Source organism: Rhinopithecus bieti, unplaced genomic scaffold (genome assembly GCF_001698545.2).
Source record: "Rhinopithecus bieti isolate Rb0 unplaced genomic scaffold, ASM169854v2 scaffold_30965, whole genome shotgun sequence".
NCBI lineage: Eukaryota > Metazoa > Chordata > Mammalia > Primates > Cercopithecidae > Rhinopithecus > Rhinopithecus bieti.
Window position 1 is genome coordinate 278,112 of NW_016813425.1, and position 12,473 is coordinate 290,584.

At 44.2% G+C, this 12,473-nt stretch overlaps 1 protein-coding gene across 4 annotated transcripts in view; it reads left to right on the forward strand.

The window, feature by feature from the left end:
* CCNY (cyclin Y) overlaps positions 1 to 12,473 on the forward strand; it is a 322,018-nt gene that overhangs the window by 94,106 nt on the left and 215,439 nt on the right. For 2 of the 4 annotated variants that reach the window (XM_017848394.1, XM_017848395.1), the window contains exon 1: positions 7 to 247. The exons of the other annotated variants lie outside the window; for them this stretch is intronic. In XM_017848394.1, the coding sequence (XP_017703883.1) occupies positions 94 to 247 (154 nt within the window). In that variant the 5' untranslated portion in view covers positions 7 to 93. Of the gene's footprint in view, positions 1 to 6; positions 248 to 12,473 lie in introns of those variants that run through there. 4 annotated transcript variants of the gene reach the window in all.

Here is a 12,473-nt window from a genome sequence, read left to right on the forward strand (position 1 = left end):
ACACGCCCCGCCGCCCGCGCCCCGCGTCTGCCCGCGCCCGGCGCCCGGGTCGGGGAGAACAGGACCGCAGCAGGAGTCGGGGGGCCGCCGAAGATGGGGAACACTACCTCGTGCTGCGTGTCGTCCAGCCCCAAGCTCCGGAGGAATGCCCATTCCCGGCTGGAGTCCTACCGGCCGGACACGGACCTGAGCCGCGAGGACACGGGCTGCAACCTGCAGCACATCAGCGACCGGGAGAACATAGACGGTGAGTGCGGCCCGCCGAGCCCCCTGCCGTTCCCCGCGGCTTCAGCCGCACAGCCAGCGTCGGGGCGGCCCAGCTGCACTTGCTTGCTGAGCCGGTCTCGGCTACCCTTGCATAACCGGGGCTTCGCCCGCGCTGCCGAGGCGCGCAGGGCCCCGCAGCCTCCGGGCGTACCCCTGGCTAGTTACCCCCAAGTGAGCGGCCGCGGAAACTTTGCAGGTCCGCGGCAACGAGCACGGCGGGCCGGGGGCGGGTGTGTGCGCGTGGGTCGCGAGGTGACAGGATTCGGTCCTCGTCCTTAATGGAGCGGCCAGCGCTGGGCGGGGGCGGCCCGGGAGCTCCGGGTTCCAGGCATTACCTGAATGCAGCCCGAAGCCAAGTTGTGCACGTGTTTGTCCTCTAAAAGCGAAGTGAGTGGATTCCCATTTTGGAATCCCGGTGTCTCGAACCTGGAGTTGGAGAAACATGTTGCTTTGAATCAGTTCCTCGGAAGCTTACAAATGGACTTCACTTGGCTGACCCCCGTTCCCATTCTCTCGTTTTTTAAAAAAAGATATTTTTGAGTGGCGGTTCCAGGGTTACAGTCAAATAGCTTCTCCCGAGAATGCTCTTTAAAAGATTGTCAAGACACCTTTGGGTTAAGTCACCCAGTTTTTGCATGGGCCCGAATTGCAGTCCTATGAATTTATCATTTATTCAGGTGACTTTTGGTTGGACTGGAGTTTGCAAAAAGAAAAAAAGCTAAGACTAATTACTGCACCCAGTAATGTTTTATTTTATTAGTTTGGCAACGTATTTATTAGCACTGTTGCGCAATGATATCGACAGAGGGATATTTATGTATCATGCTTAAACTGTAGTTTATAGAATTTTCAATTGAAAAGATTTGAAATTGGAAATATATTTTTATGACAGCGTGATTTTTTTTAACCCAAACATCTTCTCATAATCTACTTGAACTAATATGAAAAAATTTTTTCCTGTCGACTTTAGGATGGAATATTCTCTCTACTGTGGAAAGGCCACGTTTAAACTCTGCTAAAAGAAAGATTTTTCTCATTTGTCTTCGTGTAATTTCTTCTAAATGGTAATTTCATCTTTTTAGGAGGACATCTTTATTAAATGAGTGCCATGTATAAAGAGACTAACACAACGTCTGGTTTCTAGTACGCGCTTAGTAAATTATTGTTCCGTATGATGTTTCTAGTGTTATTATTTTAGATTTCCATTATTTTAAACATACTCTTAGATGTCTTTGAACTACAGACATATTTTCTTCTAAAATCTATGCATTAAAGGCATTTAAAGAAGTATGAAGGCCACATCGGTCTTGGTCACTTTCACAGCCTCTAGCATCTGAAAGAAAAGTCTAGCATATAACAAACATTCAGTAAGTATTGCACTTTAAAGGGAGGAATAAATGAATGAGTTTATTACAGAAAGCCATTACCCAGTCCTATACTATGTTGACAGGCGAAAACATTTGGAAATAATTTCTTCTTTATGCTGTGCAGTAAATTTCTTTATGTTGTGCAATATCTAGCTGAGGCTTTATGTTTTGAATGATGGCTCAAAAGGAAAAAAAAACAAAAGATTTACATTTCTTAGAGCCAGGCTGCATAGTTATTATAGACTATTGTAAGGAAATAAGGTGGAAAAAATAAGTTAACCAGGTATTTGGCACTAAGGCTTAGTACAATTTTGCCAGAGTACAGTGAAATGATATTTTGTGTTCTTTCATTTCAAAGAAATCTTAAGTTTCAGTCATTAGGAATCTTTGAGAGAACATTTGGAAGACTGTTTTGCAGATTCAGGGTAGTTTAACAGAGTATAGGGCAGGTTTCCGATCTAGGCTGTGGGGTGTCCTCTCATCCCAGATCCCAGTTCTTATGATTATGCTAGTTTAAACCCCAGAATACTAATTCACCTTCTGTCTCTCAGATTCAATAAATAATACTTCTAGCATTGACCCACCCAGCAGTTCTCAACATTGGTTTCATTTGAACCAGAAATCTAGTACTGTACATTGCCATTAATATGTTTAATTAAATCTCTCCAAGGTGGTTCTGAGATGCAGGTAGGCCTGAGAATTGTTGGCTGGACGAATCTTGGAAGTGTTACCTGCTGTTCAGGGACTTTTTTGGTAGAAATTCGTTATTAGAGGCTGAGAGAAGAGAACAGTTTTAATTAAATAGTATGTATATATGTACATATGTGTATATTTGCTAATCTGTATCTATGTATTTGAACTGAGTTATATTGATTGTTAGGTTATTAGTAAACATTTTAAAACTACATTTTAAGAATTATTGATTCTAGTATATATCAAAAAGCTGAAGTACTCAAGCACCATTTTTTTTTTTTTTTGAGACGGAGTCTCGCTCTGTCGCCCAGGCTGGAGTGCAGTGGCTGGATCTCAGCTCATTGCAAGCTCCGCGTCCCAGGTTCATGCCATTCTCCTGTCTCAGCCTCCCGAGTAGCTGGGACTACAGGCGCCTGCCACCTCACCTGGCTAGTTTTTTGTATTTTTTAGTAGAGACGGGGTTTCACCATGTTAGCCAGGATAGTCTTGATCTCCTGACCTTGTGATCCTCCCGTCTCGGCCTCCCAAAGTGCTGGGATTACAGGCTTGAGCCACCGCGCCCGGCAAGCACCATTTTTTTTATGTCCTGAAAAACATCCCACCCAGCTGGTTTAGAAAGGTTTGAAGTTCATGGGTCTTCTATGATAGGTTAGTGTCTTTAAATCACAGAGATATGACATATGTATCCTCTGTCACCAAACACATGAAGGGATAATATTTGTCCTGTAGAATTTCAGTAACTATTTTAGAGTCCGAGTACTTAGATGTCTATAGTGCTTTATGGCAACTTAATGTGTCTTTGTACTCAGTGTATCTTAGTGTTAGGTGATTCATGTTTTTGAAATTGGTATTAGACTCATGCTCCCCAGGTATTATTTTTTATAAAATCATTCAGAGATTGAGAAAAAACAACAACACATAACAACAATGATAGTAATCTTCAGAACAATTCTTTAGGAAAAGAAAAAAAATGATAGTAATAATTGCAACCTATATATTACTTTCTCTGTACCATCTGCTGCTCTAAGTACTTGGATTCCATTCATTTACTTAGAACTCACAGTAACCCTATGGGTAATATTATCCTTACTTTAGGACAAAGAAATGAGTCATTGAGAGGAGAAATGACTTGTCCAAAGTCACACAGCCAATACATGGCAAGTGGAAACTTTCCATTGTTGCTTAACTTAGCCATTAAACATTAGCTAGTCTGGGGTTGCCTTCTGGGATAGAGTGTCTTGTCGTTGTGGTCATATCCATACTTTCTCAAAGATAAACTTCTTCTATCTGCAACAGTTATTCAGTCCAGACTTCTAGGACTAGATTATTTCTGTGGGAGGAAAAAGGGAGGGCGGGACTAAAGAAAATTTAAAATGTGAGGAGACCAAATAAATCAGGATACTTGTAACAGCTGTACCCTAAAGTCTTTGTAGGGTTTTACCTCAAAATGGTTGATGGCAACTTCATTTTTTTTTTTTTTTTTTGCGATGGAGTTTTGCTCTGTCACCCAGGCTGGAGTGCAGTGGCACAATCTTGGCTCACTGCAACCTCCACCTCCCCAGTTCAAGCGATTCTCCTGCCTCAGCGTCCCAAGTAGCTGGGATTACAGGCATGCGCCACCATGCCCGACTAATTTTGTATTTTTAGTAGAGGTGGGGTTTCTCCATATTTGTTAGACAGGTCTCGAAATCCCGACCTCAGGTCATCTGCCCACCTCAGCCTTCCAAAGTGCTGAGATTACGGGGGTGAGACACCACTCCTGGCCCATTCTTTTCATTTTTATAGTTTACCTGTCATGCTTGACAACTCACTTTCTCCCTCGTCTTGTATCATATCTGGTGGGAGAATGTGGCTCTCCGTCCTCAGAATACATCCAGACTTTGACCACTCTCAAGACCTCTACTGCTGCTGTTCTGAAGATCTAAGCAGCTGCCATCTCCCCCAGCCCACCTGGTCTCCCTGCTTCCACCCTTGCCTGCTCTAGTCTGTTCTCAACACTACATACGTGGCTGAGATCCTTTAAAAAACTTTTAACTTACTCCTTCACTCAAAAACGGCAGTGACGCCTCATTGCACAAGTAAAAGCCGTACGGTGGTCTTCAGGGCCCCTTGGGATCTGCCTGCCATCAGCTCACTCAGTCGTTCATTCCAACCACATTGGCCTCCTTCCCTGCCCCTCCTGGAACATACCAGACACAAACTTCCACCCCTGTTCTCTCCCTCTGCCTGAGGTGTTCTCCATGTGCTCTCTTGGCTGAGTCCCTTTATCACCTGCAGCATTGGTTCAAGCCTGACCTTTTCAGGGAGGTCCTCCCAATCACCTTTAAACATCCTTTCTGCTGCCCACTGGCAATGCCAGTGCATATTCCCTGCACTCCTGTTTCTTTATTCCCTAACATCTCATGATACACTGTATAAGTGTAAACATAAATAATAGCTACTTTCACCTACTAGCATGTAAGTTCCAGTAGAATATTTGTTTGGTTCACTGATGTAACCTAAGTGCCTAGAGTAGCACCTGATTCCTTGAAGATACTATAAATATTTGTTGAATGAATTTGTTGAGTGAAACCAGCCGTTGAAACATGTGAGTGAGAACATCATCGCGTATATTTATTGGGTGAGGGGAAACAGGAGGAAGGAAGAAAATGAAGAGGACTTGTCATAATGAAAGTAGCATGGATGTGAAACTTTTTGGCTTTGTAGTTTAACCTGAGAGGTAGCAGATAGAGTGATGTCCTGAAAATGAAACTTAAAGGTTTTAAAGCATATAAAGAAAAAAAAGAAAACACACCCAGGCTGAAAGGAAACCCTGGCTAATGGGAATCTGTTTACTAATGTGGTATTTTTAGTTTTTTTTCCTTGTTTCTTTCAACGAATGACTTTAGCTGTGGCCTTACATCCTTAAGGGTCAAATTGAGACTCAAATGCTTAATTAACCAAAAAGTACTAGATGAACACCTGCAATTATGAACATAGTCACACATGTTGATTTTCTTGTCTGAGATGTGAAGTATCTTATGGAATATAGGTACATGGTGTTTGGAGACTCTAAAGCCAGAGAAGCTAGAAACCTCAGGGACTCATCCCAAGCAGCGGAGGGATAACTGTCTAAAGTATGGTTGCTGTTAGAAGGGTGGGGATGTGGGGGCGATTTGAAATCTGAGTTCCTAAAGGATCAGCTTGCATATTGCTCTTGGCTTCCTTGAGTGTCTACAATCTATTTAACATCACCTCTGCAGCACTTTCTTGAATGTTCATCCCACATTAACATTACCAGCCCTAGTGAGCAGAACATACCTGTGGACTTTCTTTCCAGGCTAAGACTTATCAGCCCCGCTGCCTGCGAGATGTGTGGAAACACTCCGACCAAGCATGTGACTTCGTATTAGTTAACAGTGTGGAGACGTGCAGTTTAAGGATTTGTCAAGAGAGCCATTCTCCATGGCACTGACCATGGGCCCATGACCTATCTCTACTTGCTTTTCATATGTTTCTCTTTCGCTTAGAATCGAGGAGTCCTTTGCTTCCACACCCCCGTTTTACAGGTAAGAAGACTGAATCTCAGAGAGGTGTAGTTGCTTGCCTAGGTCATGCAGATCATGGATAATGGTAGTAGAATTTATTCTGTTAATTTTCAGCCAAGAACAGTGCTAATTACTTGACCTGTATTATCTTAGTCTTCTCATCATTCTCCCCACTTTCTAGGTGAAGAAATTGGGCCTTAAAGGTTAAGACATTTGTGGAAGGTTCCTCAGTTTGTTAGTGGCAGCTGGAGTTCAGTCTGCTGTCAGCTTGCCTCCATGCCTCAACTGCCCTGTGACAGCTAATTAGAGAATGATCCATGTCTAGAATCTGAACCTCCTGGTGCCTAGCCCAGCCCACTTTGTTTCAAGAGATTCACAGTTATTGCCTGTATGCTTTTGTCTAGCAATATTTTGTGATTAGGACTTTTACTTTCCCGCCTGCTTTTTTTTTTTTTTTTTTTCTCTGAGACAGGATTTCACTCTCTTGCCCTGGCTGGAGTGCAGTGGTGCGATCTTGGCTCACTGCAACCTCTGCCTCCCAGGCTCAGGTACTTCTCCTGCCTCAGCCTCCCGAGTAGCTGAGATTACAGGTGAATGCCACTACTGCCCAGCTAATTTTTGTATTTTTAGTAGTGATGGGGTTTCACCATGTTGGCCAGGCTGGTCCATATGATCCGCCTACTTTGGCCTCCCAAAATGCTGGGATTGTAGGCGTGAGCCACCACGCCCAGCCTGCTGCCTGCTTTTTGAGAGTAATGAAAATTAAATAATTCTGTGGAGTGGTAGATTTTCTCACCTTCTCACCCTCCTCTACGGAGCTGATGGTCTTTTTTTTTTTTGAGATGGAGTTTCGCTCTTATTGCCCAGGCTGGAGTTCAGTGGTGCCATCTTAGCTCACTGCACTCTCCGCCTCCTGGGTTCAAGCGATTCCCCTGCTTCAGCCTCCTAAGTAACTGGGGCTACAGGCACGCGCCACTACACCCAGCTAATTTTTGTACTTTTGGTAGAGACGGGGTTTTGCCGTGTTGGCCAGGCTGGTCTCGAACTGCTGACCTCAGGTGATCTGCCCGCCTCTGCCTCCCAAAGTGCTGGGATTACAGGTGTGAGCCACAGTCCCCAGCCTGATGGTCTTGCTTTTACATTTCTGGCTAGATGAAACTAATGCAAATATTAAATTTATTTTTATCCAGGAAGGGGCAGAACCAAAAAATACCAAGAAACAGGATATGTGAGTGGCTTTGAAATTCTGTTTTAATCACATAAGGTCAGATATTTAGCTCCAAGTGTGTCACATTGGATTGACTTTAAGGAAACAGTGCTATTTTTCACAAGAGGGCTATTGACAGTATCATACTTGTCATACTTCACAGTACGAATCCTTTCATCATTCAACATTGGGCCATGAGGGTAGGTCCCCAGCAATGACAGTTGATGTAAGCCCCTCATCCTTTCAGTATTGTTTCCAGTTTGTAGCTGGAAGAAGGGTGAGAGTTCACTTTCCCTGCAGCATTTCTCATCCTCTTAGATGTTGAGTAGTTTGTTGCTTGGAGCCTTGGTTAGGAGACCGTTTCTTCTGTTATTCTCAGCATTATTCTAGCCTATCTTTCCTGAAGAAAGGAGAGGCTCAAGGAAGGTAAAGTCAGAGAGGGCTCTTCTCGGGGGATTTATAGGGTGTGCTCCCAGCTCTGTGAAGTGTGGTGGAGGGCAAAGAGAGGAAGCCTCGTAATGGAAAGACACGCATTCCAGATGTGGCTCCACTTTTACTGAGGGGCCTCCGTCCTGCTGAACCTCACCTTCCTCTTCTGCTTAAAAAAAGTGCTTAAAAATACTGCCTTGCCTTGGGCTGGGCGCTGTGGCTCACGCCTGTTATCCCAGCACTTTGGGAGGCTGAGGCGGGCGGATCATGAGGTCAGGAGATCAAGACCGACCTTGCTAACGCAGTGAAACCTGGTCTCTACTGAAAATACAAATATTAGCCTGGTGCGGTGGTGGGCGCCTGTAGTCCCAGCTACTCAGGAGGCTGAGGCAGGAGAATGGTGTGAACCCAGGAGGCGGAGCTTGCAGTGAGCCGAGATTGTGCCACTGCACTCCAGCCTGGACGACAGAGACTCCGTCTTAAAAAAAAAAACAAAAACACTGTCTCGCCTTACACGTTGAGGTAGTACTGTAAGGATCCAAATGAGGCTAAAATGCTTAATAAGCCACATAGTACTAGATGAACTTATGTCATTATGAATGTGGCACTCATATTGATTTTCTTGTATTATATGCGAAGTATGCTCCAAGATCTACACCTAATTATGTTTGGACTGTCCATAGCCAGAGAAGCTGGAAGCCTAAAGGGCTTATCCTAACAAAGACATCAAAGCAGGCTTCAAGGCAGTCCCAGAACATAACTGTAATTTTAGAGCTGGGTAGGGTGAGGTTATATAGAGCTGTCTGACCTTTGAGTGGGATGCTTGCTGGCTGTAGAATTTGAAATAGAAATACTATTTCTCAGATTCATTACTCTTCTGAGTTGCATCTTTCTGAAGTCAGTGTGATGCCCAGTGGGATGAATATTTGAAGAAGCTTTCCCTGACTCCTGGGGTAGTGGAGCCCACCCAGGCTGTCTCCTAACTGTGTCCTCGGAACCACATTCCTAGGAATGTCAGCATGTACCCTTAGGTATAAGCTGGAGCCAGGGCTTGCTTGCTTACTTATTCAAAGAATAGGGTTTTGAGGCTTGCATAAATATGCTTTATTGTATTAAAATACTGCTTTTAATAAAGGGTACTTGGTGACCTGAAATAATAAGGTTAGGCATTCCTCAGCAGGTTATTAGGGGCTGTTGTTCCCATTTCTTTTAGGAAAGGAGTCTAACTGGCTAGACCCAGAGTTACAGGGAGCTCAGGAGATACCCCGCCCACCTTTTCTTTTCTGCTGTTGGCTCTGTGTGCTGCTGGTAGCTGTTGCTAGGCTCTCTGTCTCCCTTTACTTTTTCTAGGGTCTTCCTTTGCTATCTGCCAGCTTGGAGAGAAGGGTGTGCTAAAGCTAAAATTGAGCACATCAGCCTGGCAACTCAGATTGGTGGATCCCACAAATCAGGAAGCTTTTTGCCTATAAAGTCCCTTGGTGACTCTGGCAGGAGAGGTCATTTCAGGGATTGGCCAACTCCAGACTGCTACTTTGTTGCCTTGCCAGGAAGGTTGCTTTTCAAATAGATAAGTGGAAAACCTGTAAATCTCTGTTTTTCATCTTTGTCAGAAGATGGACGTTCTATACGTTAGGTTTTTTTTTTTGAGACGGGTTTTGCTCTGTTGCCCAGGCTGGAGTGCAGTGGCGTGAGCTTACTGCAAACCTCTGCCTCCCGGGCTTAAGTGATCCTCCCACCTCAGCCTCCCGAGTAGCTGGGACTAAAGGTGCATGCCACCATGCCCGGCTAATTTTTGTATTTTTTGTAGAGACAGGGTTTCGCCACGTTGCCCGGGCTGGTTTGTCCTGGGCGCAAACCATCTGCCTGCCTCGGCCTTCCAAAGTGCTGGGATTATAGGTGTGAGCCACAGTGCCTGGCCTCATTAGTTTGTAAAAAAACTATTTTGTTATTATTTTGTGTTTTATTTTAGTATGGTTTAAAAACTGATCTGAGAGACAGTTTCATAATAGAAATTCTAAAATGTTTTGAACCATGGTAACAACTCTGGGCCAAGTCTAGTCTCCCATGGTTATACTGCTTGCATTTAAAATTACTTCAGTGCAGACACATTATCCTCTATTGGGGATGTATAGTGGGGCTTCAGACACATTATTCCCTACTGGGGATGTATAGTGGGGCTTCATTGAGTATGGTGTATGTGAGTGGCTTGCTCAGCAGAAATGTATGAGCAGCTTAGACATGTCAGCTGGCTCCTGGTACTGAGAGAAATACAGCTGGGCACAGTAAAGAGAATTGTTAGCAACTACAATCACATCCGTGCCAGTTTGCTTTGTGAGCTTTGCAGAAATCCCAGTTGGGTGGTGAAATGCAAGTCACTTCTATTTTGGATGCCTCTGATTATAGACCTTCTGACTGTGAAGGCTGACTAGGAAATTCTCTGCATGGGAGTTCTATGTAATATAGCTATATGTTTCAAAACTGTGAGTGCAGTGCTTACAACATTTTATAAGCAAGTTCTTTATTTTGGGTGGATGCTTCTTTCTTGGTGGGCAATAGGGAAAAAGAAGTTATTAAGGATATTTTGTTTATATTTGGTAAACTCCTTGCCTCACACTACAGATTTAACATGAATCAGAGGAATTAGTACATGGTGGGTAGGATGAGGTCTGTTTTTCACTTCTCGAGAAAAGATTTCACTCCAAATTTAGAGTTCTGTCTATTCATGATTACATGGTCTTAGGATTTTAATTGACTTTCAGGATTTTGTTGGATACATTTATTCCAGTTAGTGCAATAATAATAATAATCCTTTGAATTATTTCTGGTTCTTACTATAGGTTTGTAGAATTTGTGTAGGTGTTTAAAAGTCCAGGTTTTACAGCTCCTCGTCTGTGTATCCTGCCAAAGTCCCGGAGGAGAAAGAAGTCATGGTGCTGTGTTTAATCCAGTTTCCCAGATGCACACATTTATCAAGGATTCCTTTCATTTACAGTGAGTGTTACTTTTGTCAGTTTAGGGATAATCTTATTTTTCCACAGCTTTTTTTCCCTCAAGCTGTGAACCATTATTTTACCATGTAGTGCTTGTTGCTCTTTTGCTTGCAAAGTGATGATAAGCAGTTTATATAGCATTAGAGATTGCCTTCTATCTTCTGAAAGCCAAAGCTGATGTTATTGAAGAGTTACAAGTTGTTTATTCACTCTAATGTTAGCAAATGCTCGACTCCCACTTTTCTGTAAGATAAATCTGATGTCTGATTTGCCATTTCTCCTATTTGGTGGTAGGGAGTCTGGAGGAAGCCTAGTAAGCTTGCTGTTCAGAAAGGATGATGCTAGGCATAGCCACGGTGGGGTCCATCCGAGGGCTGGAATATACTCTTGCTTTGTGAACCATTGACGTCTGAGGAGGATTTTTGGTTCCGTTATGGCACATATCTTAAGCACTGTGTGTGCTCTGCAGGCACACTTGGCTGTTGGTTGAGTTCTCTTCTGAAGCAGGAGGATACAACTTCGTCACTCACAGTAGGAAGCTGCCTGCGGCCTCTGGGTGTTGGAAGTGTAAGATGTGAGTGGAGGATATGAGCAAGAGTCCCTGTCCAGGGTGGGATGAGTCAGGAAGGACCCCACTGCAAGATAGCAGGGCTGTGAAAGCCCGGCAGGGCCCTGAGAGGTCAGCAGCAGACAGCCAGAAGTAACTCGGGTGCTTTTATTCTTGGCGATGTTTGGGTGCCTCTGTGCTGTGCCCTGGAGAATGGCTCGGGCTGGACAGCTAGCATGGCAGTGATTCTCAGTTAGGGATGGTCTGAATCTGAACACAATTTCCTTCTTCCATGGAACTAATAGTCTGAGAGAAACATTTGTTGAAATCTAAGTTGGGTTGTTTTGAAAATGAACCTTACTCTTGTATCCAGGATGTTTTGTAAGGCGGCATTGTGACAGGAATCCAGTGACCCTTGAACAACACGAACTTGAACTGTGTGGGTGCACTTCCATGTGAATTTTTTCCAACCAAACCACATTGAGAATGCAGTGTTCTTGGGATGTAAAATAGAGGGCTGCCTTTTTGTGTATCAGCAGGTTCCACAGGGTGGACTGTGGGACTTGAGCATGCTTGAGTTTTGGTATCTGCAGGGGTCCTGGAACCAATCCCCCTCGGACACTGAGGGATGGCTTTAGAGTTAAGAATGAAGGGTGCCTCGGGAAGGAGAGCTCAGCAGGTGAGTCACAAAAGGGATGGTGTAGATGCGTGAGCAGTCTGCTAGGAGACAGCCAGCTGCCTTATGGACACAGCAGAGCCTCTCCTTGCTACCCACTCTCCCACAACCTCCGACTACATCTGTGTCTTCACTTTGGAAGTGGCAGGTTGACAGTTAAGGCCTCAAACAAGTGCATTTCCCTGCCCTCTGTGTCTGGCTTTAACATGGTTTGAAACATGTAAACTATAATATTGATGCCAACTAGAGAAGGACAGTGTGCAAGTTGACGATACACTTCTTAGTGTTCTGTTTCCTAAGCTCATTTTCATAAATGGGTTTCTTACTTGATTAGTCATATTCACATGTTAATGTGTATTTGCTAAATCTCGATACTTGATGTGAAATTCAGGGACACTTTAAAGCAGGAATTGATAAGGAAGCTATAGCAGAGTTTCTCCCTCCCAGCACTGTTGACATTAGGTGGGGGCTGCCCTGTCCATTGCAGGATGTTTATTGGCCTCCCACCTCTGTCCACCAGATGCCATGCCAGCAGCAGCAACAGCACCCTCCATAACAAAAAAAAATGTTTCCAGATGTGGCCAAATGAGATCTCCCCTGAGAGGGCAACTCCTCTACTCTGCCTGAAACTCAGTGCCTTACAGGCTGTAGGATTCCAGGTAAAAGAGAAATTTAGTAGAACAACTTGCAGTGGTTCTGTTTTCTTTGTGTCTGTCACTTGCACATATCCTGGCCTCAGAGAGGACTTCATAGACTGCAGGGGTTGCACA